At 40.9% G+C, this 27293-nt stretch overlaps 1 protein-coding gene across 2 annotated transcripts in view; it reads right to left on the reverse strand.

Moving 5' to 3' along the window:
* Positions 1-998: 998 nt before the first annotated feature.
* Positions 999-27293, reverse strand: part of CLIC5 (chloride intracellular channel 5) — a 78704-nt gene continuing 52409 nt past the window's right edge. For both annotated transcript variants that reach the window (XM_026845493.1, XM_026845494.1), the window contains exons 5-6: positions 7640-7821; positions 999-5355 (exon numbers count right to left, since the gene is read on the reverse strand). In XM_026845493.1, coding sequence (XP_026701294.1) covers positions 5188-5355; positions 7640-7821 — 350 coding nt within the window. In that variant the 3' untranslated portion in view covers positions 999-5187. The remainder of the gene's footprint in view (positions 5356-7639; positions 7822-27293) is intronic.

The raw sequence follows: 27293 nt of genomic DNA on the forward strand, positions 1-27293 counted from the left end.
CATCATTCAGAGCAGGTTAGTTGATGAGCACAGCTCAAAATACACCACATTCAAGCGCATCCTCTGGAATATTTTGAGCTTTAGCATCTCTCCAGTACATGGTGAAAGGGGAATGATTTGGGGCAACAGGGGAATAACATGATTGCTGCAGTCTCTGAGATGCTGCCGAGTCCTGTCACGCTGCGTGGTGAGCACCGGAGAAATTACACGGGGCTCTTCAGACCTTTCCATCATACGTTAAAACATGGACGGATCAAGCTTTGAAAATCAGTGCTGGATGGGGTCTCTGTGCTTTCCTAGGGCTGGAGTGTTGCTTGGGATGTGGGGCAAGGAAACAAAACAGATTAATGTTTTCTGTTTAACCTGCACATGTGCTAGAAGAAAAAGGCAACAGGACCCCTCTTTTCCCTGCCTAGCACTGAGTTAGTGGGCTGTCACAGTTTGGTGTCAGTACAAACCAATAGATCCCTCCTGGCCAAGGAAAAGGGAAAATTTGTGACTCAGAGGGAACATCTTCATTCATCCTGGGGAAATCCCTAGGCAATGTCACCTTAAACATGGTGGCTTGCTCAGGTCTGTGCTGAAAATCACATTCCAGACTAAACAGTCTATCACTCTTGGTTAAAGTATCCCAGATGAAAAGACACTCTTTTTTTTTTTTTTTTTTTTTTTTTTTTTTTTTTTTTTTTTTTTTTATGCTTTTAATACTGTTTTCTCCAAAAAAACCATTACCTCCTTCAACTTCTCAACAAGTATAAGCTTCACAGCTTTCCTGCCTCCTCTGGAATTACTAGGTCATTGCAGACATCAAAATTAATGAAGAGATGAAAGATTCAGCAGAAAGGCAAAATCTTACTGGAAAAATATTTCTTAATATCAAAACCAATTCAAGAATAACGAATATTTCTAGCAGAATAATAAACAAAGGCAAACTGCCTGATGCTTAAAAGAATACACATGGAGGAGGACATGAGACTTGGGAGAGATATTTTTTTAAAAAAACACAAATTCATTTTAAAAAGTGAATGTTTCCGTGTGCTTCTGGGGCTTTACAGACGTGGGATTTCCACTGCCTATGTTTTTGTAATACCTTAAACTCAGCTAATTAGCCAAAATTAATCAGTGCAGAAAGGGAGCTCTCTCTGCTTGTGGGAGCAGTGCTGCAAGCAGAGGCCTTTGGACTTCATCCCCCAAGACGGATGGGTTGTACTGAAACACTGTTCCCCATGTGCCCATCCATGAGCACCCTGCCTCTTAGCACTGAGAAAATGGCAGAATTATTATGGCCGACTTGGAGATGACTTTGAGCAAGGCTGAGAGAGGACGAAAGGTATCTGGGGATTAAAACAAAATAAATCTCTATTCAAAATAAATGCTATGTGCAATTCAGCTGATCTTTCTTGTAGGAAACAAAGATGTCTAGCTTCTTTGTGATGCAGGCTGTCATTCCTCCCTGGAAGTGGCTTTTCAGCTGAACATAGGAGAAGAGCTGGTAACCTGTAGCTCCATATTCCCCACTAGTCCTGAGAAAACAATATCGTTATATGAATTTTCTATTGGAAAAAAAATGTTTGTCAGAACACGTCAGACTCTTTTAAATAGTCTTACCTGCACAGCAAGATGACCTCTTGGCAATTTAGTCTAACAGAAAATAAGAAAATAAGAGTAACTAATATATGGGATCCTCTAGCACTCCCATACCACTGCTAATAGAAGAAAAATCAATATTAGATCCAATATGAATGGAGTGTTGGATTGACTGAACAGGGAGCTTTGAAATAAATATCTAAGAAATGTTTGGATGAAATGGACATCTTTACAGACATTTGGTCTGCATTTCTGAAATGTAGATGATTAAATCCATATTGTTGGCTTCTTCCCCCCTCTGCACTATGTCTTTCTTTACATCTTGCAAAAAATTTATGAACAAAGTTATTGTAAATCTGCAATGTCTGTCTTGTCACTTAGATTCTTTTCAGAAATGCTGGCTTGCCAATGTAGATATACAATCCTGTATGATTAATATTTATTACTTATAATTCTAACTACAATGGAAGGTCACCAAAAATACCCTGCCTAAAGGGGTCTGGAGCCCTTTAAAATCTCACTGGTGATGGATCCTGAGTCTTGAGAACTGAGCTCAAAAATCTTAGCAAAACACTTTTCTATGTAGGATTTCCAGTATTTCCTGCTTCTGACTATGGCTAAAGCCAAAAAGCACAAAGGTGAGAGAAAGTTACAGATCTGAAAACAGGAGCTTGGATTTCAAACCCAAACTAAGGTCAGGGAATGCCTGAACCTGTCCGTAATCTTGGATCAGCCTATAATAGAGCTATGAGTAAGATGCAAAGTTGGGATGCAGAGTGAGACTTGAATTCACACAGAACGGGCACTGAGCTGAAAACTGTTTAATTTTCCTCTTATTCTTACTCATATCCATGAATACTTTATATCTAGATTTTGGGAGGGTGGTGTTGGAAAAAAGACCATATTTAAGGACTTTTTTTCTTATTCATTAGTAAACCTTGGGGATATATAGGTTTTATAATGAAATCCTAAAAAGATTTTAAGAACATGCAAATCATCTTACGAAAGATTCTTTTGCTTTTTGGTATATATTTTGAAATATTTTCTAAAAACAGATGCAATTTGAAGTTGCTGAGATCTACTGTGTTTTGGCCCTCTTCTAGCAAAACTAAAGTAAGACACAGAACATTTCAGAGCCAGGGGATTCAGCATATTGGTGAAGATTCACAGAGATGGAAGAAATCAGGACAGACCCTGAACTGCTTCATTTACCCTGCCATACATCTGCTGCATGTTTGGACAGCCTTCTTTAAGGAGCTAAATATAATAAGCACAGAGCAAGAATCTGCATCTGCCTCTGCATCTTCACTCAAAAATCCACTGCAACTGTGATTAAGCAAAGCCACTAATTGAAGTACAAACCTGGAAAAAGACAACCGAGATAAATGTAGATGCTGTTGATCGGCATGGTCCTAACCAAATCATAGTGAAAGTAAAAGAAGACCAGTGACAATTAATCAGATAGAAGACTTTTCACTAAAAACTAATTTGCAGAGCATGGCTAATAACACTTTTCTAAGCAGACAGAGCCATCCTGACCAGCGTGCTGAGTGAAAACAAAACCAGAAAGACAGAGGAAAGGACTGAGTCAATTAAAATAAATAAATAAATAATTGCCTTAATTTACACCGAAAAAAAAAAAAATCACAAATAATTCCAATCTCATGAAGAAATGTTTTTAACAAGCCACATGTGCTTGTGCAGACACTTCTAATCGCATTAGATTTTTCTGGCTGCTATTAGTGTTCTCTGAGCCAGTTGATTCCTCAGCAATATTTTAAAGAGTGCAGGCCTTTGCCCTCCAGTCCAGCCGTTGTTAAAATAGCCCATTCTGGGAGAAGACTTGGGAGTTCGTGCATTTTCTTCCAAGGTTTTGAAAGTTCACAACAAATTGACCACTGCATGTGAAACAATAGTCAACCACAAACTATCTTCACAGTCAACGGGCAACATTCTGCTCCCAGCTGGGTGTGTGTGGAAAGTGGAATAATCCCACCAAAGCAACAGGATGGCTTCAGAGTGTCATCAGCACCACACGGCAGAGGCTGGCTTTCCATGCTGTCTACAGTCCTCCAGCTCTCTGACTGCAAACAAGCCTGCTGCGAGGTTCCCCTCAGTCACAGCTCACCAAACTGGGGTTCCCCTCAAATCAGTGCAGCTCTAGCAGCTCTGATCAGAAGGGGAGCCACATTGGGTCACAGCTCAGATTTATTTTATCTTTGAAAACAATGATAAATCCCTCCCAAACTGAAAATCGCGAGCCATGTGCGCTGCTGTACATATTGGGGTGTGTGAGTTTCATGCAAAAGAGCTGTCATTCTGTATTTGCTAAAGTAGCGTGCGAATAATCACTAGTGCAAAGCAGATTGTGTCAGGCAGATGCTACCGACAGAACAAAATAATCAGTTTTAGCAAACAATCCTAATCCAGAATTGTGTAACCCAGATCAGTAAACCCTGGAGGAGTGGGACTAAGGCATCATGCATGGATTTCTGCTAGCATACTTGCTGAATTTCTGGCTGGGAATGTGCCTCTCTCTGTTTTAGTCTTCCCTTTTTGAGGCTCTCAAAGCAAACTTCTCCTGGGGTGAGATGATGAGCGCTTGAAAGTGACCCATCTGGAGCCCAACACGAAGAAAGTGCTTCCGCTGCCTGGAATTCATGTGCAGCAACAGCTTTCTCCTGCCTATCCAAGTTTCCCAAGATAGCAATTATAAAGGAACTGGCAACCATACAGTCAAGATGACAATATCCTCCGTGGTTTGGTTAGCTGTGCCAATTCCCTCTATCGTTGGAGTCAATGTGCTGCCCCTATTATTGCTACTTCTGTGTGTCTCTACCAACTAGCAGATCCACTGGGCATTTTGGCACTAGCCCCACTCTTCCAAGGGCTGCCTGCTCAATTGCTCATTCACTCTCTTTTGCTTTAGACATTCAGATCCAACAGCATCATGCAAATTTTATGCAAAGTAGTATCTGCAAGTCTGACATATTCACTCAGGCTTCCCCCTCTTGCGCCAAGTTAAAAATACCCTATAAACTCTTGGGCCTGCTAAAACAGAATATGCATTCAGAGAGGTTTTTTAAATATATCTTCTAAGAGCATTTCTCCTTTGGGGTCAAAATCTTTTTTTCCACCCTCTCTCTCTCTCTCACTCTCATATTTTGCTTCTGCCTCAAGGATCTCAATAGCGCTGGGGGAAAAAGCGTCCTCAAAATAACCTGCAGAAGAACCAGTTCTATATGTCTCTAACTCTCTTGCTTGAAATTTCAGCTAATATCCTATCTTTAAAACTCCAAATACCGGTGGTGATATACCCCCAACATGAAACAAGAAAGTAGTAAGGTGGACTCATTTCCAATACTGATTGAGAATAATACTAGTTGAGCCAGATCTTAGGTTCAGATTTCAAAGGGTCTCCACCCCCCACACTAGAGCTGCCTTCTCTTTTCTCCAGGGAGAAGCAGATTTGTCTAACCAATACACTTGAACAGGTGAAGTCACAGGGATGCCAACCAGATAGCGTAATGATAAAGTATATGTTAAGGCAACAAAGAGAAGAGTCTGTAAAAGGGGATGTTGAGCCACCACTGAGGTCAGTTAGGACTTGCTGAGCCGCTTGGCCACGTCTGCGTAGGCTTGCTCAATTTCTTTGTCTGCTGCACAGGTGTTGGTGAATTCATCCCTGGCATACGCGTTCTTCAGGTACCGCCACAGCCCTGTCATCTCTGCTGGGAACTCAAAGTTGCGGTATTTCTTTGCAACAATCTAAACCAAAGATAAAAGAGGGGAAAAAAAATCATCTTGCTAGTGATATATCTCCAGATTCCTGCTTTTAGAGAGCTTCTTACTCTTTCTTGGCAACAGAAATAAATGCTTAAAGACTTGGGCTTAGAAAAGCCTGAAAAGTGAGTGTTGGCTCTCCCCTTTCTTGCAAGGATACTACTTGGCCTAATGAAACTCTAAATCAGTGGCCTGGCTACTGTTACCAGATTATGACTTTTATGGTAACTGAATTTCACTAATTTTATACCATATTGTTTTTTGGTGGTTTTTACCAGTCTTGTGTACATCACTTAAAGCTGAGACATCACATAAGAGCTGATTAGCTGACTCATAAAAAGCAGGATAGATTTAAGAGAAAGGCATTAGTAGCAATTATATAATATATATATATAATGATATATTTTCATGTTAACTATTATATTTATATTTGACATAATATTATATTTATATTGCATTTCCATTTTTGTTATAAGTAATATATTTTGCCTAGCTAATGGTGTCAGAGGATGTAACCATCTACAGCTGTTGGAAGGCTGTATCTGTGTTCATTCAAAGGAAAAATTCAGGGTGGTATGGGTACCACGATTGAGAAACCAAGATGATTTAGCAGACATTAGAAACAGGAGTATTAGGATAAACTGGTGGGGGGAAATGGTTATTTCAAGACTTGTTAGACTAGGAAATTGTCTATCAAGGGAAATTTTCGATTTCTAACAACACTCAGGCCCTTATTCAGGAAAATAGTTAAGTGCAAACTTAATTTTAAGCACCTGTATAGTCCTATTGAAGTCAATGGGACTAATCTGTGCTTAAGGCGAGTTGGTTGGTTAAGGAGCTTGCTGGATTGGGATATTTCAGTTTTCCTGTAAGAATATACCATATAGAATAATCCTGTGGTGACAGAATGAACTAGCTGATAGGAAGGGATGGATTAGCTGATTTAATGAGTGCTTCCAATCTCTAATTTTTCTGACAGTATAAAATTGTTCTTGGGCATAAATTACATACATATGTGCGACAGAGTTCCCCTTTATTTTTGAAGCACATGGTAGAGCTGTTTTCCATCTCAGATTTCTTAGGACAGTCATGTTCTCAGAAATGACTGTGATTTGTTTTTATTACCAGGATCCACTTGGTATTTGCAAGTCCAAATCCTGTCCTAAACTGCATTTAGTTAAGCATTCTTGCCTTCAATGATGCTTCAAACACACATGGGGATGATAAAACCTGCTGGGCAACTTAAGTCAGGATTTTCACAATTTCCAGCACATATCTTCCGTCAGATGAAAAAGACTTAATAATTTACCCTTTTTTCCATCTGTAAAATGCTTTTCAGGCAATATCCTATGGCTATGCTTGTCTGAGAAATATTTTCATTCTCTTTTGACATCTTTCATTTCACCCCAAGGAGACAGGAACAAGTAAGAGGCCACACGTTCATTTTGCATTGTCTGTCTCTAACGTCACCAATGAAGATGAGCCAACGAAAGAGCTAAACTTGTGAGGATATTATCACATTTCTTACTTGGTGGCTTATGTGCTTTTTTTTTTGCTTCTTTTTTTTTTGCTTTTTTGCTTTTTTTTTTGCATGTGTGGAGTCAGCTCCCAGGCTCAGTTTATGTTTTGGCTTATGGAGCCAAATTAGATGCATGACTTGGCTTTAATTCCTAGCTTTCTTGCTTGCCAAGGTCTGCCAGGTACTTGCTTTATTCTAAAGAAACATGTAAACTGATAAATAAATGCAACATTTAGAAGCCAAGATGATGTACACCACTTGCACTATACCAGTGACCACTGTACATCTTAAGTCCTGGACCTCAGCAGTGACTTTGATTTGTTAACTTCTCTGTGTGAAATATCAGATGGAACAAATATTCCCCAAAAAGATGGACTGCTGCTCTTAAGTTACAAATGAGTGGGAACTGACTAAAGTTTTGACATCTCTCTTAAGAATAATGGGAACTAATTAATAGGAAATAAGCTGTTACTTGCAGCAGAGTTAAAATAAAGAGATGGGATACTTAGATCTTAATATTGTCTTTGCCACTAATTAGTGATGGGACAATTTCCCCATGTAGATACTAAATTACAAAGTTAGTTAAGTTAACCTATAGGAAATACTGAGGAGCAAAATTGTGTTTCCAGCTCTGCTCTTACAGGACGTAAGATGCCTCTGCTGAAATACATGTTGGCTTTAGCTCACACCTGTCAGAAAAGGGCACATTATCTGATAAGGCTTCTTTGACCATCAAATCATAACTTTTACCTTGACAACATGGAGTTTGGGCAGAAGGTTGCAGTCGGCAAGTGTCAGGTCATCTCCATCCAGAAACTTGCGTTTAGACACTTTCTCCTCTTCAGTACTGTTTGCATCAATCTCCTCTGGCAGAGGGGTTCTCAGATAGTCATCCAGCTTCTTCAGAGCCTTCACTAAACCTCTTTCAAGGGCTTTGACAAAAAGCAATGAACAAGTGATTAGGGCAGAGTAAGAATTATTTAGAAATGGTCATTGTCAATGGCTATGGTAGTATCTAGAAAAAAAAAAAAAAAAAAAAAAAAAAAAAGCCAAGATGTATTTATTTGTTGTTAATTTGTGCTCCAGTGACTACACAGTCTGATGATGTAGCCCAGCAAGGTCTGCCTGAGGATAAAGCTCATTCAGCAATGAAAAAAGGGGACACAGAAAACTCTTGTGCATGTCTTCTCCTGACTAGCACAAAAAAAAAACAGTGAGAGAGATCATGGAAGTAAAGAGCAGCTTGTCAGTATGATATACCCATAAAACACATAGACCCTCTGATATTCTGATCTGTTGAGGCCATCACACAGTACACTGGAGATCTGTATGCCACTACATTATTCTTCTAAGCAGCCAGGTAGGACTGTGATGGAAAGGAATTTTCTAGCATTACATTAACTCTAAAAAGTTGTAGTTTTATTACTTTAAAACCCCTTCCAGAGTAATTAAAGGCAATAGCAATAATTCCAGAGATGCTAACCAGAGCTCTCTGAAGCTGGAAGGTACATTACAACTGAAATGGAAGTAATACAACAATAACTAAATACAACACTATACAAAAGAGATGAAATATTCAGCCACTGTTAAGATTCCCCTCACTTTAGGCTCAACTTGGGTCCAAAATCTCTTTTTGATATGTCTCAAATCAGGTATCACAAAGGAGAAGAAACTTTGGACATTTCACTTCAATTACTAAAGACCATGTCCCACACTGCTGCTGGCTCCAACAAATTCCAGGCTTAAAATGCCACTTAGAGATAATATACAGCAAAGTGTAAATTTTTTACTTAAAAATATCAACCTGGGCAAAGAATTTGTGTTCTTATATGTTTCCAGCAGGATAAGAGGAAAAACTTGATTGCAATAAGGGATGTGGAGAAAGCTGAAATGATTGTACACAGGTTTGCATGTTATTTAAACTGCAAACACTCTGGGGCAAGAAGGGTCTTTTGCATCTCTGTTCGAAGGGTGACAAGAACGATGGGGTCCTGGCTCCTGACAAGTGCCCCAAAGTGCTAAAGCAATATAGCTAAGAAACAGCAAGAATTTACAATGTGAAAAAAATAACATGACTCATGGGCTTAGAGCCAGAATTTCAGCTGGTGAAAATTACCTGCAGTGATTTATACCTGCTGCAGCTCTGGCCTGAAGTCAGCATTTAAGGCCTAAGACTGTAAAATCTCGTATCTCTGAGTAACTCACTGCCATTTAACTTAGGGGAGGCTTTTCTCAATGCATCAAGTTGCTCAGGCAGCGTAGCACTACAAGGCCTATAGAGATAAATATATTTACAGAGCACAAAGCAAGCTTAAACAGGCTGCAGCGCCTGCCCTGTGTGGAGCCGTTGCTGGCACAGGTAGCTCCGCTGGCTCTGCTGTCAGCCACCCCTGCGTTTTTGGCACGGAGAGAAAGGCAGCGCGTATGGGGCCATTGAGAGAGCAGGAGCTGAACACCACAGAACACGATTTCTCTGCTGCCCTAACATCCATTAAACCTTGTGCCAGTGGTGGAAGTCAGATTAAGCTGCCTGATGTCTTGCTCCCACTGAAGCCTTTTGGCCAAGCACCAGGGAACCATACCAGCTCTTTTGTGGCTGATTCTTAGACACAGTGGCAAATCCTGGCTTAATTGATTGACTGGAGAAATGACTGCAATCCAACTGAAAACACCCCAACAAACATAGCAGGGAGGGAAGGAATTTTATTTCTGAAAGCAGAGCATCTAAAGCGACTGAAGTGCTGCCATCCATAAAACAAAAGTGTTGCCATCCCTTATTTAATCAATTCAAATTGAATTTTGACACTGACATTCTGCTGTCAGATGCTGGCAGTGGTGTCTTTAATCATCTGCAGCTGTGCTCCGCCGCACAACTTCTACTGGAGGGTAATAACTGCGTAGCGTGTAATATCCCCACATGGGGCAACACTCAGAACATTTAGCAATCTCTTTTTGGTTTGACCCATAATACCTGTTGAATAGATAGCTCTTCTCTTGGTCAGCCTCAGACTATGTCCTCTTGCGACGAATTAATTTAGAGACAATGGAATCGAATTACTGTGATTTAATTCAATTTTGCTCATCCAGATTTTAGAGAACTGGATTAACGCTGAGCATTTTCCAGTGTCCCCTTCACCCAGTAGGATTATCGGTTCTCCGAGCCATCCGTGCAATACATCCAGTACCAGTACTACATTAGATGCTTCATGCTAGCCCATGGGCTCAGTTAGGTGTGTGTATGAAGACAGGAGCAGCAGGTGAGATGTGTTTGCGTAACTTTTCTGGAACTTATTAGGGTTGGGGTTTTTTTTGGTCTTCTTGATATATCAAAGTGCGTCATGGCTGTCTCAAAAACAATGCCTGGAGTGAAGCCTATTTGTGACAGTGGGAAAAACATCTATCTGAATTCATACTTGGCGCTTGCATACGGCAGCTTTAGGCCAGAAATAAGCATATGTTCAGGGTTCAACGCATCTGTGGCCTGATTTACAGGCTCTGCAGGAATCCACAGGATCCTGACATCTCACAGTGAAATCACCACACGGTCAGGACATTCTCATATCCTGATAGTCAAGAACTGGATAACTAGTTGTGACACCAATGACCCCATTTAATTAATCAAAACTCTTCTGTTCCAAGTGAATCTCTCAGAACAAACATGAAAATAGAAGAGTAGTGAAAAAGGGAGAACTGTTTTCCTTCCAACTGAATACTGACAGAATTTTGAAAAGCTAAGAGAAGTAAGATCCTACAATTGCCGTTTCAAATGGGGTTTAGGTGCATAGGATCAGATTTTTAAAGCCTGTCAATGGTTGTCAAGGCATTTTTTGAAATCCACATGCAAATATCTGTGTTGGAAACCCTATTTTCTAGGTGCCCTAACACATGCAGATTTATCTATAGGATTTGAAGTCTTGTGTTCCTTGAGAAGGTGCTCAGGGAAATCCCCACTCAAAGTAGAAGGATGCATAAAAGAACCTCAAAAATATTGAAGCAAGAGGCTTTTAAGTGCCACATCTCAGAAGCAGCCAAATGTCTAATGCTGGCATGGGTGGGAGAACCCACCTTATGTCTGAATTCATCAGTGACCCCCCCAGAAGAGAGAGGTATCAAAACCAGGTCAGTTTTTATTTTCTTTCAAAAAATCTGGGGAGAAGTGCTAGGATTTTACCAGTGCTATAGGGAGGGAGAGCAGTTTCCTGGAAAGTGGAAGACAGTTTTAAATGCCTTTTCAACATGATGTCAGCCCAGATCTGCCAGATGAGACCCCACCAGTGGAGTATCGGGTAATCTGTGCAGTTCTCCTGTTGAACTGTTTCACTTTCCGTAAATGACTCAACATTCAGCGGATTGTGGCTGAAGGCTGACACCACAGGTAAAAGTCAGAAAAAGTAACTCTCTCATTTTCACTCTTATCTGGTTGATATTTAAGCATTATGTAAAAGGTGAAAAAATGTGAACAGAGACCAAGAAATTACCTCCTCAAAATATCCTACATCTCTGAAGGTTTGGGGACTCTTGCTGAAGAAAGAGTTGACTGGGTTCATATCACTGAGCAAACTCAGCAGAGGAAAGACTTAATTCTAAACCTTTCATACTACAACTATTTTGTGAAAATCTGGATGACGCTATACATTGTCTCCACTGAGAACACGGGACAGTGGGCACTCACCAGGACAGGGTCTTGTGAATACCAGTCACAGCACTAGACTGAATGAAGACATTTAAAAAGATGTGACTAATTAAAAAGTGACTAATTCCCCATTTGTGAACATACTAACCACAATGAGTTTCAGAAGTGGCTAAGCAGCTAATTCCCTTGGCAACCTACCCTCTTGGAAACATCATTAAGTAACTCAATAGGTTTGCTGATAAGTGCTCAGGCTCCACTGCAAGTCAGTGAGTGGGATGGGATTGATCTTCCCTGAAGAGAGTAAGTTAAATGAGTAAATTTGAATTAAACACCCTGAACGTCCTCTGTAGGCAGTGGAGTCTTCTCTTCTACACTTGGTTTAGGTGACCCTTAAATCAGCTGTGCGGAGAACTTTTCCTGAAGTGTCTAATCTCAGACTTGCATTGTCTTGGTAATGTCAAGGGTGGAGGATTCAATATTACAAAACCAAGTGGAACTATGCCTGGGAATGTGGCTCTGTGCTGCTTTTGAAATTTCTACCTCCAGTTGCATCCCCACCCTGCAGACTTCCAGTGTGCACTTAGAGATCCCAGATGTGACCAGCTCTGCAAGAAGAGCCCTGTCGTCAGGTTACCCGTGCAATGGCTGCAGTGGTTGAACTCGTGGAAACCAACTTTCTGGACAGTGAAATCATCAAGCACAAAGGCACCGGCATCATACTGCCTCCACAGTGATGTATTTCATATAAATTCAAATTCCAAGAATTTCTACCTGTGTATACATAAAATCCACGGTGGAACCCTCTCTCTCACCCTTCACTACTCTGCTCTGGGCTACTTAGGCAGCCAAAGACAGCAATCATAGTCCTGCCATGTCATCCCACCAATAGTAAACAAAGATATTAATAAAAAACCTCACGAGCTCTTTGTGATTTTCCTTCTCCCTTCAAAACTATGCTTTTATACAACTTTACTTAAGAATCCTGAGTTAGAAGCCAGAAAAATAGCACTTTCCAACCTCAAAGCAACCACAGAACACTTAATGAATGTATTACCATCTGTCAAATGCACAGGGTGAGGTTCAATTTAGCTGATGATACCTAATTCAGAGTGACGCTCTGTTTTCAGCAAAAGGTTACTCGATGTTGAACAATGAGATTAACAAATCCTGACACGCACAGAAATACAAATAATGTAACAAAAGTTAATAATTGGCAAAATTGTGCTCTCGGTTACACTGACATAAAAGAGGAGTAACTCCGCATTGTCAACAAGCTATTCCATATTTACTCCAGTTCAACCAAGAACAGACTTTGGCTCTGTTACTCAACTCTTCGAGCAAAAACTTCCTTAAGCTATTAGCCTGTGCAACTATTTCCAGGGGACAAGAGAGATCCTTGTGTCTTAAAGTACTTACACCACAACTGAACAAAACGTTGGAAAATGTAATGCATGGAGCGATCCTGCAAGTCAAGGGGAGGGCCAGATGACAAAGATTCATTACTAGGTACTCAGGGTGAAATTTTGGCCATACTGAAGCCCATGGAAGTTTTGCTGTTGACTTCAGTGGGGTTAGGATTTCTCCAGCAGCTTTTAAAGCCAAAAGAGACTATTATAATCAGTTAATCTGACCTCCTAAATAATACCAGCCATAAAACTTCCAGCGTCATCGGTCATTTCCATCTCTATTTTCTGTGGGTCAAATAAGGCTGAAGCAAAATGGAAAGTAACTAGAAAGTAGTAAAAGAAAAATGGTTTGGAAAATGTAAAACTGATTCAGGCTGCCCACACCCACAGCATTTGCAGAGGTCAGACAAGGACTCTTCTTCCCCTTCCTTGAACTCCAAATATTTCCTTCCTTGTTTAATGTTGGGACGAGGAGAAATAGCAAAGCAGACAAAGCACATAAACGCCAATCTCTGTGGCCTGAAGGAGCCACTGGAAGGCAAATCATTCCATCTTAAAATAGCCTAGGAAAAGCTGAATTACCACCAGAGTAACCTCTCCTCTCTCTCTCATTTGAGAATAGGCAGACTGGCTACCTAAATTTAAAATAGCTAAAATTAGGTGAGATGACTCCTATTTTATGTGTCTGAGTGGAACCATTTGCAGGATGAGGATTTTACTTGATAGTTATTATGGGAAGAGATGCAAAGCACAGAGGGCACACTAAAAACAATGAACAATTGATTCTTTGGACAAATTGAGCATAAAAATTATTTGATTTATGCTAAAAGAGAGCAAAACTAGTTTAAATTTTTAAACAAAGCAAAATAACGTAAGACTTCCAAACAGACATGAAAACAAAAACAGAGCTGTGTTTTGGGATGGTTGGCTAAGTAAGCCTTGCCTAGACATTCAATCATTTTTACATCACTTTTTAAATGTTGGTAATCTTCAAAATTAACATGTCATTTCTAAATTAAAAAGAGAATAACCTTTTGTTTCAAAAAGTTTAGGAGAAAATACTTTTACTTTTCAAAACAAATCATTATTCACCAAATTCAACCCACATTTGCCAATAATTCAGATTACTCACAGCACCCGTGGCATTTTTTGTCAAATAAACATTTTGTTACAAAATATTTACTCCAAGACCAAGTAAAATATATGTGGTCCTCTTCTTAAGTGAATACCACTAAAAGCACAGTGACAACAAGGCTTCAAAGTCATCGAGGCCCGGCAGTATAGTGGCTTTTGTAGCCATCATCTGAAACCACCTGAGACTGACCTCGGCAGAACTGCAAGTTTCTTAGTTGTCAAGCCCAGGCAAGTTCAACAAACAATGATCCATGTACAAAAATGAACAACGATTCCTGCTGCTACCCTGGATCACTGATTGATGCTTTTCCTTTTTACTGCTTTCTTCCACTGCCCTCCAGTAAGATTTATCCTGTAACACACGCAAATGAACTTGGTGAAATACGCAATGAGGGAAAAGGGGGAACAGTACATAAATATTCACAGTTTCACACAAACAATCTGAGATTTATTTTTCCTTTAAGAAAACAAACCACCTTTCCTGATCACTTCCAGATTCACAGAGTTTGATATTATATGAGACCCAATACTGTTTTCTGGTAGGAGAGGGAAACCAGCTAAGAAACAGCAATTTAAGGTAAGAAAATAATATCATTCTACTAGTCTGACAGTCTGAATAAAGACCAAAGATTCATATTTTCACTCTCTTTTTTCTCCATCCTGCTCTTTTTTTTTTTTTCAGGCAGGCTCAATAGAGTATTGTAACCTTAATCTGTGTAGATTAATCCTTCTCACGTGGAGGAGCTGTGACTTTAATGTGCACCACTGTAATACATATTGAACAGTTTATCTTCCCCCCTATGATTTCAATATAACCCTCGAGATTTGAGTGCTGCCTTGATTTCTTCTGTTCAGCCGTTTAAGAGTCGGGTATCTTGTCTAAGCTGGTTACGTAGGTTCCCTCTCTGCTCAGAGGTAGTAAGCATCTCCAGAGGGCAATTCCTTGCAGCTGCCCAAGACACCTGATTTGAACTGGTGTGACTCACTCCACACATGCCCTTCTCACTGCGTGAATTACAGATGAAGCCTAAAGGACTAGCTCAGACTAGACACCTAACTTTCAGGGAAGTTAGGCGAGATGAATCCTACCCTTGGAATATAATAATTTCACAGGTCACCTAAGTGATGTAGGATAATACCTCCCTTTCTTTTAAAGTTACTTAAATATTAGGGCTTGCTCCCCAAAGGGCAAGTACATTGCCAATTTGAGCATTGCAACATCCTTTCCATCTTTCTGAGCAGCGTCAGAATTATATTGAGAGGCAAATGAGTGGGCAGACGCCAAGGGAGCCATCGGAAATGCAGAGAAGGATGGAGGTTGTGTGCTCCCATGCATACAAGGCATTTAGATGCCTAACTCTGGGCCGAAGGGAGTTTCTGGGGTGAGTCACATCTCCTATTAAAGATGTTCCATTCTAGATAAATAATTCAATATGCACTGGAACAGAGACTTGTGGAAGTTCCCACAATGAAGGTAAATGCCCATATAACCATGCTGAAAAGTTGTGATCTGTCTGTTTCTACTCACTTAATGAATCAAGGGATACCTAGTTGTGTACACAGAAGAGAAATAGATTAGTGTCTTTTATTCCTCAACCCTACTTTCCTGGTTAGGGGTTTCTCTCAGGGGACAGGGGTTCATTGTCACCCTCCAGATCAGCCGAAGCTGGGATGTGAAAAGGGATGCTCAGCATTCAGGTGAGCGTGCACCAGGAGTGGGATAAGTCACACGAACACAGGTGCACACCTGCATCAGCCACATAAATTTGGTCATAAGCGGGCTTTCAGACATGGTCTAAACCAGGAATAAATATGTACGTATTTTCCATATATCTTGGCACATGTGTTCTGTGTATGTCCAGTGGGAGAAGTGGAGGTGCTAAAGCTCAGGAGCACTTCATCCAGGACTCAGAGGAACATGGAGCTGAAATACAGCTGTTAGATACCCAGAGCACTTTAGGAACCCAGACACATCAAAAATCTATTGATTTACTTGTGGCTAAGACTCACTTTGCCTAACTTCAGCCATCTAAGTGTTAGGTAATTAGTCCAACCTAATCATCCAAGTTCCCTTTACAGATAGCAATGAAAGACAGGCTCCTTTAAAGGAAGTTCTGCCAGCTTTAGATCCATATTTTAAGATAAATCAAACTGCCCTTTAGAAATGGATTTATGTCCCTATCCATAGATCACAAAAGAAGCCAGGATTATTGAATGACTAATGTATAACTTTTAGAGAGGTGAGATGATCCCTCCCTTATCATCCTTCCCTCCCCACCCCATCTTGATGATGTGGGTTGATCAATTAGAGCTTCATGCCAAACATTTGGGATATTCTGACAGACCTGTCTCAAAAATTCCCCAGGTACCCTGTCCTAAAACAGAGCACAATGATCCAAAGGTTAAGAGATTACCTAGATTTAGGAGACCTGAGTCTCTTTTCTCAAGCTTTTATACATGACCTTAGATAAATTATTTAAATTCTCTGCCTTGCAACTTCCTATATATGCAATAAGGATAATAGCACTCTTCATCCACACGCTTTACATTGGTAAAAGCAGTGATGCACCAGTTGTGGGTTTATGTTTCAGATTAGAGGGGGATAAATAGTAAATATAGAGAAAAGAAGAGGCATCTTTTTATTTTTGTGATATCATCTTTCCTACTCCCAGATTAAACCTAGTGAAACAGGTGAATTGATAATGTCTTTGAAAAGAAAATTAAACACATATTTTTCAAGCATCTGGAAAGTTTGTTTTGACTTGTTTCTAGTTTTAGACTGAAAAGTCAGCTTCCTTCTTTCCCTTATTCAGTTTTACAGTGGAGGCAAGAAATAAATGTAATACTTGTAACATTATCATGAAGAATGCAGACCACCTTCAAACGCTGTTTTTTTAAGAAGAAAACCCAGGTGTTCAAATGACACCAAAAGAAGGGTTCATTTCCAAGTCTCTTAGGAGTCCAAGCGACCCTGAGGGCAGGAAGCAAGTGAATGTAAAACTACTGGCCTACAAGTGCCGCAGGAAGAACAGTACCTAACTTGCATTTCACAAACCATCGTAAGTCTGTAGCAGCACATAAGTGACAAGCATCATTTCTAGAGCATGTCCCCAAGGGCCTAATCCTGACCCCTGTGATGCTCCTCTTGTGCAGGTGCCCCTAAACCAACTTCAGACAAGCAGCAGCTGATTTGCATCAGAAACCTGAAAAAAAACCCCATCAAACCCTGTAGATTATAAACCCACATATTTATAATACGAGAATATCACTCTGGTATCTTGATTTTTAGAATGTTGTGTGTTTACTCACAGGGTAAAGTGTTGTTTTACTACCAAAGAGCAAACAAGATGACTCTGGAACTAACAAAGAAAAACTAACTCTATGTTTCTGCATTAAAATAAGAATAAACTTCTGGTAGAGTGCAACTGGGCTTTAGTAACAGTGCTGTGGGGACCCCTTGTGTTCTAGTATTTAAGCAGAGAAAATTGTTCCTCTACAGGCTGTTGGTGCTCACATCTTTAATATCAATTTCTCTCAATCTCAGGCATGTAGAATAATAGATTTGCTTTTGTTTACACCAAGATAATCCAAATTGCACTCCATTGCTTTCAACTATGTTATTTAACAACAGCAGTGAAGACACACGAGAGGGAAACAGTGATGCCTAGCTAGCAGCACACGAAGAGGGAGTTTTAAAGCTTACTGAGTTCCCAAGTCCCTCAGTTCACTTAGCAAATCTCAGTCTCAAATAGTTTTATTTTAATGTTTCCAGTATTTTCTGCCCTTTGTGTTCAAAAATTGTTACTCAGATACAAAAAAACCCCATGAGATGATGAGATTTACAAATGACTCACATCTTAATTCTTTTCCATTGTTTCTCTGCTGTTGAGATTTTTTTTGCTTCAAGCTCCATGAAGGAGCTTAAGAATCATCATGATTATGCCTCAACCCCTCTGAAAGGAGCAGAAACAATAAAACTTATGTCTGGATGTATGAAAAATTTTCAAGTACTAGTAGGGAGGTCGTATTCCCTCTGTTGCAACGGTACTGTTGCGACAAGTATTAAGAAATTTTTTCCCCAGTTAAAAAGGATTTTGGAAATTCCATCAAGAGGTCAAAGGAGAATAATATGGTGTTCAAGGACTGCAAAAAAAGCACCTCAAAATGTCAGGTTTGAAGAGTCTATTTGTTCATCTTATCGGAGTGAAGGCTGACAGGCCAATGTGCACAGATCCTCACCCATGGACAAAACATTTGAGAAGTGTGAGAGAGCTCTTCAGCCTTGCTGACAAAGGTGTAAAAATGTCTAATGGTTGGAAGTCAGACAAATTGGGTTTCCGTGTTGCCAAAGCAATGAACTGTTTAAGAAACAAACAAGGAGAGAAGGGAGGTGGACTTACTTCGTGGGGTGTTTAATGAGACTAAGAAAAGGCTTTAATCCAGTTCTGGTAGAAACAGGAGAAACTAGGATGGAGGGGGATAGAATCACATGGGCAGGTCATGGCACTTTAAAATCCCCAATATCATCTTCTAGGTCTTGGAACAAGGAATGAGGTAAGTTGACTGTGCCGCCATCACTGTCACATAGAATTTGCTCCTCATCATTAAGACAGTGACTGTAATTAAACCTCATGCTTCAAGATTTGAGGCGTTTGCAAAGATCACAGTATTTTTTCTCCCAATATGGAATTAATCAGTTGCTACAAGTCTCATCTATGGCCATCAGGTCATTCTCCGCTAGAGATGGCAATGACTGGGCCAATGCACTGAAGTGGTACAGAAAGTCTTGCTGAGTAGATGCCTTCCTCACATGTTCAGAGTCATCCTGATTCCAGGTGAAAGACCAGGAAATACTTGTTTTGCAGCTTTGACTGGCTGAATCACCAGGGATTCACCTTTCCCCTGCAGTGCAGATTATGGACCAGCTATTGTCATCAGCTGGGCACCTCTCATACAGTAAATTCCTCTCTTAGAGGGGCATTGTGCACCAAAGACACTTCAGTTTCTCCTGTTCTCTGCTCCAACAGAAAACTTAGATGCAAAAAACAAAACACTGACATGTTTGCTCAATGGGCAAAACTGACTGGGATGTGATTTGCAGGAGAGCACAGTAAATAATCCAAAAGTCCTTCTAGCCTCAAGCTCTGAAATTCTGGGGTTTTTTTTCTGCAGTCAGAAGAGTCAGGATATTTAGACAAGAACTATGTCTCCAATTCTCATTTAGTCACCTTATTCCCAGCACTGTTTTCAAGCTAAAGGTCAACTATTTAGGATCTGATCTAATAAAGAAAATTAGCAACATTGATTTTCATTTATGTCTCATTCTTCTCTTCCCTGTTGTTTTATGAAGAACATTTGCATGCATAAAAACAAAAAGTCTGTTTTGGGAAAAACAGATTCTGGGCCAATTCTTCTCCCTTTGAAGTCATCAACAGTTTTGCAAACTGACTTCCAGGAGCCAGTCACTGGGCTCTCTATCATGTGATAGCTTGCTCTACAATTGCTAAATATAAGCCTGTGAACAAACCTCCTGGGACAATAAGACCATTTAAGTGCTGAACATTTGCTTATTTAATATTTGGACACTTTACTGAGTAAGGCCATAACTTCATCTAAGTCCTTGCTGTGGGGAACATACTTAAGATGCACCAAGTACATCGCAACGAGGGGAGTTACCCACCAGTGCGAAACCATAGAGCAATGAAGTTAAAACTCAATTCTAAATAATTGTAATTTAGGCCTCCCATTCCAGCAGCAAGGCGCTTAATTCCTCCCAGGACTGCTGCCGCCAGATTGCTCTAATCCACTTCCAGCTGTGCTACTGCTCCTGTGTGTGAGCATGGGAGCTCGGCTGGGAAACAGAACAAAGCATCCCAGTAAAGCCAGCAGCACTTGGAGGAATATTCAAACACACAGGGGAAATAATTCCCTCTTAAAGACGAGTGTCTGCCAACTACTGTTCCCATTGCAAGTATTTTAGTCTAGGCCTGGCCTGTGCATATAGGCCCTGATTCAGCAAAGACTTGAGAACGTGCCTTAATTTGAGCATATCAGCCTCGTTGGCTTTAGTATATATTGTCAACTGATTTTTAGGGCTTTGCGTATTCTGTGTCTTGAACTTGCATAAATATATGTGTTTGTTTTTTATCCGCCTCCCTATGGTATACCATGTCTTCAAAGCTACTTCTGCACAGATGCGTCAGAAAATTATGTCTGCTAGTACATTAATTGTAAATATTTACTGTTCCCAGAACGGCTGCATAATCAGGCATACCAAATCCTGCCTTGGAGGGCTTGTACTCTGATCACGTCTGGACTTACACAGAGTTTGAGTTTTAGTTTTGTATTGTTTTCAAATATTATTTTTCACATTTACATCAGGAAATCTTCACACCTTAATTATCAAGGTCTCAGAAGAAGGAAAAAAACCCTAAATGATAGGAAAGTTCAGAAACATTCCCTAGTAAGGCACGTATTTCTGAGATTAAGATGATGGTTTGTTATCATTATAGAAAATTGGAAACCTCTTTCTTCCAATGGCATAAAATTTCAGTTCTTAGTTTTAGCAGGTCAAAAGACAGTGGTCCTTAAAGCTGTCACTGGTACCAGACAGAATGTTGATGGCTCTGGGCCTCTGGCCAGCATGATTTTGAGGAGAACTTTCAGAAAGTTATTTCTCAAGCAAACTTATTTTGTAAACTGCTGTTTCTGAGCATTTTAGAATCAGTCTTTGATTACTGGGCAGAAAGCAGATACGGCAATTTAGGACAGATGATAAATGCAACTTGCGCCACTACTTAACAAGTTAGCACGCAGCTATCACCACCGTTTTAGTGGTCTTTATATGTGTGTTTTTATAAAGAGACAGAGTGGAGAACAGTTTTATTAACATATCATGAGTGAGTTATATGGGTCATCCCAAATGAACGGCAATAAAAGCTTTATATCACACTCACCAACATGTATTTGGTACTTTATGTGCCACAAATGTTGCAGAAAAGCTATTTTACATATGTTTTAAAGACTGGGTATTTTTTATATTAAGGCTGGTTTTGTAAAGCTGCCAGGCACTTTAGCTACCGCGAGCCCAACAGTATTCAGCTCAGAGGGAGCCATAAAAACTTGTTTAAAATGTTCTGAAATAGCTTTTTTTGTGCTTCAAAATGCCAAAGTTAAAGATCTGTAACCCTGATATGTTCCATCACAGAGCAAGTCCTTTTCTCTAAAACAATTTTAAAAGGTATTCCTAGTCCTTCCCGGTTGCATGACAGAAAAAACTTAATAACATCACAGCACAGGACAGATTGTGGCTCGTGCTGGGCCTTGGACAGGTGTGGGGTTTTGTAGTGGAAATTCTGCAACTAAAGAGGAAGAAGGAAAAATTTTAATGGCAAGCTGATACACAGACATCATACACACATAGATATTTATACCTATATGTTTATATGGCACCTTGAAAATCTACGCAAAAAGCATAAAGCATTAATGTTTGTCACAAATTAGAGCCTGATCCAAGATCCCTGTCACAGGAAACTCTCCATCAATACAAGGGCGTTCAAACAGCTTTTTGAACTTGCTCTGTTAAAGTCAAGAGGAGCTTTGCCAGGAACTTTGCTGAGCACAGGGTGAAGCCTTTAGGCACAGAATAGGCCAGGAGGATCAAAGACTCAGGACAAGCTGTACCATGTTTACTGTTATAATCTGACTCCTTTGGATGTCAGAAGCCAGGCTGGAAGGAAGAGAGGTGACCCCCAACCCGTCCCGCCGGTGGAGATGCTGTGGGGACAGATGTGTGCCCTCCTACCTGCTGCTGAGACCAGACCAGAGCACCCTGTCAGGACGACACAGGCTGACCCACAACATCAGGAAGCTCCTACCCCCAGGCACACACATCAGCTCAGGTGACATGGAGGGGCTGCACCACAGAGCTGCTATCACTCTAAATATTCTATGTAGGGTTTTGGAGTGTAACTTTCTGCTTATTTAAGGAGGCATGCAATGGCTTCTAGAAAGCATCAGAGAACACGTTCAGCATGTGCACGTACCTATACTATGGGTCTGACTCTCTTCTTAGCAGGATTAACTCCGCAGTGTAAAACTGATGTAGGCCAGTTCCTATATCCAGCCCTAGATGTGTGTGTGCATATCTGCTGTATACATACATACACGGCACACGAAGAGACACTTCCCACCTCACGTGCTGAACCACAAAGTGTGATGTAGCTACCGAAGGAGGTGAATGGCATTTAATCACATGTGAGTTAATGATTTAAATGCGCTTTTATTTTTGGCCTATTGATGTAAATCCAAACCAGACAAGCAAAGTCCTCTGGTCAGACGGCTGGAAATTCCTCTGCGTGAAATCATGTTGGTGGTCTCCCGGCTCAGCGCCTTCTGAAGAGCCGTACAGTGAAATATCCTTCCGTACCACTAATGAATGCGCCCACCCACACTGGAGCTGGTGCCCCCTAAGAACTCAAATCAAGAACAACTTTTTAAACTCATAAATGAAATCAAAGGGCTCTTTCTATGAGCCAAAGAACTTACAATTTTAGGTGGGACAGTTAATGGGTGGTTACTATAGGTTGTCTCCTTGGTTTGCAGTACACAGTCTTGCAAGAAAAAAAACCCAAGCAGGATACTGAATATGTACACAGCATTCCAATTAATTAAATTTCATCCCTCTCCAATGAATACATAAATTGTTACTACCCTTGTTACTGTACAGAGCCTGAATGACTTGCTTAGCATCATCCAAGGGAACTAAAGTAAACTCACAAAATCTTGGTTTACTTTCCTATGCTCAGACAAGATAACCTTCTGGATATTAAAAAACCTCCAAGGCACCAAAGACTCTGAAATTGGCCATGAAAACTTGAGCAAGAGCATCCACAAAATAATTTTTAAGACTACTGCCACTAAACTCTCTCAAGGACTACTGTTCTTGTGTGAACGAGCACTTGTCATTTCAAGTATGAGCGATGAAGCCTGGAGAACTGAATACCCGGCTGTGCTACCAAGGCAAAGCACGGATCTAATCCTGCCATGAGGAGATGGCTCCTTCAGAGAGGCCTGTTATAAAATTATCGAGTGACACAGGGGGTGGAAGGAATCAAGCCCGTTGTAATTGAACTGACTTGAAATAATAAATGCACACACTTTCTTTAAACACAGCTTGCCACATCCTGAGAATCTGGAATCAATTCCTTCCCTTTCAAGAAGCTTAAAAGTGGTGGGACTTTGATATGGCATGAGCATGTTTGCTTCTGGGCTTACAGCCCTCGCCAGCCTGTTCCAAACCTTTCAACATTTTTATATTATAAGACAGAAAAGTTAGGAAAACAAAGATGGAAAAAAAAAAGAATCAGAAATTCAGGGAACTATTAAATCAGGGCAGCCTAGCTGCCAAATACCTTTGGTAAGTAAACGAATCATGATCAATAACATATTGCCATACAGACTTACAGAAGAAGGTTATCACCTGCTTCTGTGCCAGGCATAAAACATAACAGTGTGTGGCTGATGAAGTACTGCATGAATCCAGAAAAGTAAGTGTTTTCTCTGTAATGTTAAAGCATTTTACTTCAAAGTAATTTCAATGCATCCAGAAAAAACATGATTTTTTCCATGAAAAATTTGTCAACATCGATAAGTTACTATAAAACTCTTCTCTTCTGATGATGTTGCATTTGTAAGAGGAAACTGTCTTGATAGAAGGAAACCTATTTTGTTAAGGGGATGTTTCAGCCCTGATTGTAAAGCTGCTTGCTTTTATATTCACATATTTGCCAGCAGAGGGTATCACAATCTTAAAAACAGACGTATGTAGCATTGTGTCCATTTATTTACATGCAAGAATTCAGATGCACACTAAACCGAGAAATTACAAATCTTGAGTTTTTTCAGTAACGTTTATCAGAAAAAAACCCCACCCAAAACATTTAGCTACTTAAAGGCTACAAACTCCAGTATCAGTTCCATCTCACCACCTCTCTCAGGATAGGAAATACTGCAATGACATAGCCAAGTGATGGCATCACTTAAAGTCTAAAATTGTGCAAGACCCTGGCTTTAAACCCCCCTGGAAGGAACACCAGCTTGGTCTTATTTTTGGTATACATTAGGTTCTCATTAATTCTCACATCCAGTATCCTCATACTGCATATACTGCACAAATCTCATTAATTATCCCAACCACTTCACTTTTCAGCAAAGTTGCAATAGCCACAGGCTGTAGTGAGAGATCATGCTACATAGACCACATGATCTCTGCTAAACCAGTATGCTACAAAGAATGATCATATATAATTACACCTAACCCACACTTCTCACAGCTAGAGATAGGCTGATGATACAAAATCCTAGCCTGATATCCCATTCATTAATGAATTCACCTCCCTGTCTCCCAAGTTAAGAGAACATAATTTAAACAGCCTGATGTTTGGTGTTTTAGCTTACTTGGTATTCGTCACTCCTCTCTTCCTAACTAAAATAACTTAAAATTATTTTTATATAACAGTCTGGGTTCTCTATTCTATTTTGGATTTATTACCCAGTCTTTTCCTATTTGTGTATTTTGATTACGTGCAACCGATGTCCCGGTCACAGGTGTGTTTTTCCAGATTAACCCAAGCACTTGAGTCAGCTGGAGCTAGGAGCTGATATAGAGGATGACTAGGAGACATGTATTGCCTTGTTCTGAGAGCTGGGGTATATAGGAACCATTTAAGATGATCACAAACAAGGTCAACAAGAAATGCTTCTATAAGTACGTCAGTGATAAAAGGAAGACTAGGGAAAATGTGGGCCCTCTCCAGAAGGAAACGAGAGACCTGAATGCCCAGGATGTAGAGAAGGCTGGTGTACGCCATGACTTTTTTGCTTCACCAGCAAGTATGCCAGCCACACCACCCAAGACACAGAAGACAAAGGCAGGGACTGGGAGAATGAAGAACCACCCACTGTAGGAGAAGATCAGGTTTGAGACCATCTAACATGAAGGTGCACAAGTCCATGGGACCTGGTGAGATGCATCCACAGAACCTGAGGGAACTGGTGGTTGAAGTGCCTAAGCCACTGTCCATCACATTTGAGAAGGTGTGGCAGTCTGGTGAAGTTCCCACTGACTGGAAAAGGGGAAACACATAACCCCCATTTTTAAAAAGGGGAAAAAAAGAAGACCCAGGGAACTACAGGCCAGTCAGTCTCACCTCCGTGCCTGGCAAGATCAGGGAGTGGAAACTACGCTTCTGGAAACTACGCTAAAGCACATGGAAAATAAGGAGGTGATTGGTAACAGCCAGCATGGCTTCACTTAGGGCTAGTTGTGCCTGGCAAATTTGGTGGCCTTCTACAATGGCATTACAGCGTTGGTGGATAAAGGAAGAGCAACTGACATCACCTACATGGACTTGTGCAAAGCATTTGATGCTGTCCTATATGACAACCTTGTCCCTGAATTGGAGACATGAATTTGATGGATGGATCACTCAGTGGATAAGGAATTGGCTGGATGGTCACAGTCAAAAAGTTGAGGTCAAAAGCTCGACGTCCAAGAGGACAGCGGTGACGAGTGGCGTTCCCCAGGGGTCGATGTTGGGACCAGCACTGTTTAACATCTTTGTCAGTGACATGGACCCATGGGGCTGAGTGCACCTTCAGCAATTTTGCTGATGACACCAAGCTGTGTGTCACAGTTGACATGCTGGAGGGAAGGGATATCATCCAGAGGGACCTGGACTGGCTGGAGGTGGGCCTGACGAACTTCACAAAGATCAACAAGGCCAAGTGCAAGGTCCTGCACATGGGTCAGGGCAATCCCAAGCACAGCAGCTCTGTGGAGAAGGACTTGGGGGTATTAGTGGATGGAAAACTGATTATGAGCCAGCAATGTGCACCCACAGCCCAGAAAACCAACCCTGTCCTGGGCTGCATCCAGAGCAGTGTGGCCAGCAGGTCGAGGGAGGGGATTCACCCCCACTACTCCACTGTTTTGAACCCCCCCCCCTTGAAGTGCTGTGTCCAGCTCTGGGGCCCCCAGCATCAGAAGGACAGGGACCTGCTTGAACAAGTCCAGAGAAGAGCCACAAAGATAATCAGAGAGCTGGAGCACCTTCCCTTATGAGAAGAGGTTCAGAGAGTTGAGGTTGCTCAGCCTGGAGAAGAGAAGGCTCTGGGGAGACCTTATAGCGGCCTTCCAGTGCTTAAAGGGGCTACATGAAAGGTGGGGAGGGACTCTGCATCAGGGGGTGTAGTGACAGGATGAGGAGTAACAGTTTTAAACTGAAAGAGGGAAGATTTAGATTAGATGTAAGGAAGAAATTCTTCCCTGTGAGGGGGGTGAGGCCCTGGCACATGTTGCCCAGAGAAGCTGTGGCTGCCCCCTCCCTGGCAGTGTTCAAGGCCAGGTTGGACGGGGCTTTGGGCAACCTGGGCTAGTGGAAGGTGGCCCTGCCCGGGGCAGGGGGGTTGGAACTGGATGATCTTTAAGGTCCCTTCCAACCCAAACCTTTCTGTGACTCTAATTCTATGAAACAGCAGCCTCTGTCCTTTTTTGAACTTACCTGTGCATATGGAGAGAGGGGAAGGGACATTCTCCTAATTAATTACGTTTTATGTTTATAAAATGCTTTTTACAGAACTATATATAACTATACAGAACTATATACAACTACTTCTGCTGTTATATAGGAAATATAATGCAACAGAACTTGCTGCAAAATGACATGGATCAGATCAAGACTAGAGCCCCAGATCCCTTTCTGTTTGGTGCTGCAATTTTAAAAAATAACAATGAAAACTAAATATGTTCATTGGGAAATACATATACAGTGGTGCTGTCCTTTCTTTTTTGCATATAGTCTTCACTGCTCAAGAAATCTAACACAACTACCTTTTAATTAATTCATTATGTCATCAAGATTAGCCTTCAGAATAACTGCTGTAGGTTCAGATGAACTGGATAGGAAAGTGGGTAAAATGTCCCTGGGATGAGGGAAAAGCTATTTTTGTTTAGCCCTTGAAGAGTGGAAGTCATTTACTCCGCTGAAATTGAGATCTATTTCCCACATGGCGTAAGTCTGCACCGATCATCTTAGAGACTCCAAGGTCCTCAGGTACTTTACTTCATTGATAGAAAGAACATGCAGGTAGTACTTCTACTCTGATTGTCTGTGCTTTATTCTCCTTGCACTGAAGCACTCCAGCTGTAAAAAATTAAGCTAAAAACTCC

The sequence above is a fragment of the Athene cunicularia genome (assembly GCF_003259725.1).
Source record: "Athene cunicularia isolate RWA chromosome 3 unlocalized genomic scaffold, athCun1 chr3_part1, whole genome shotgun sequence".
NCBI classification, from domain to species: domain Eukaryota; kingdom Metazoa; phylum Chordata; class Aves; order Strigiformes; family Strigidae; genus Athene; species Athene cunicularia.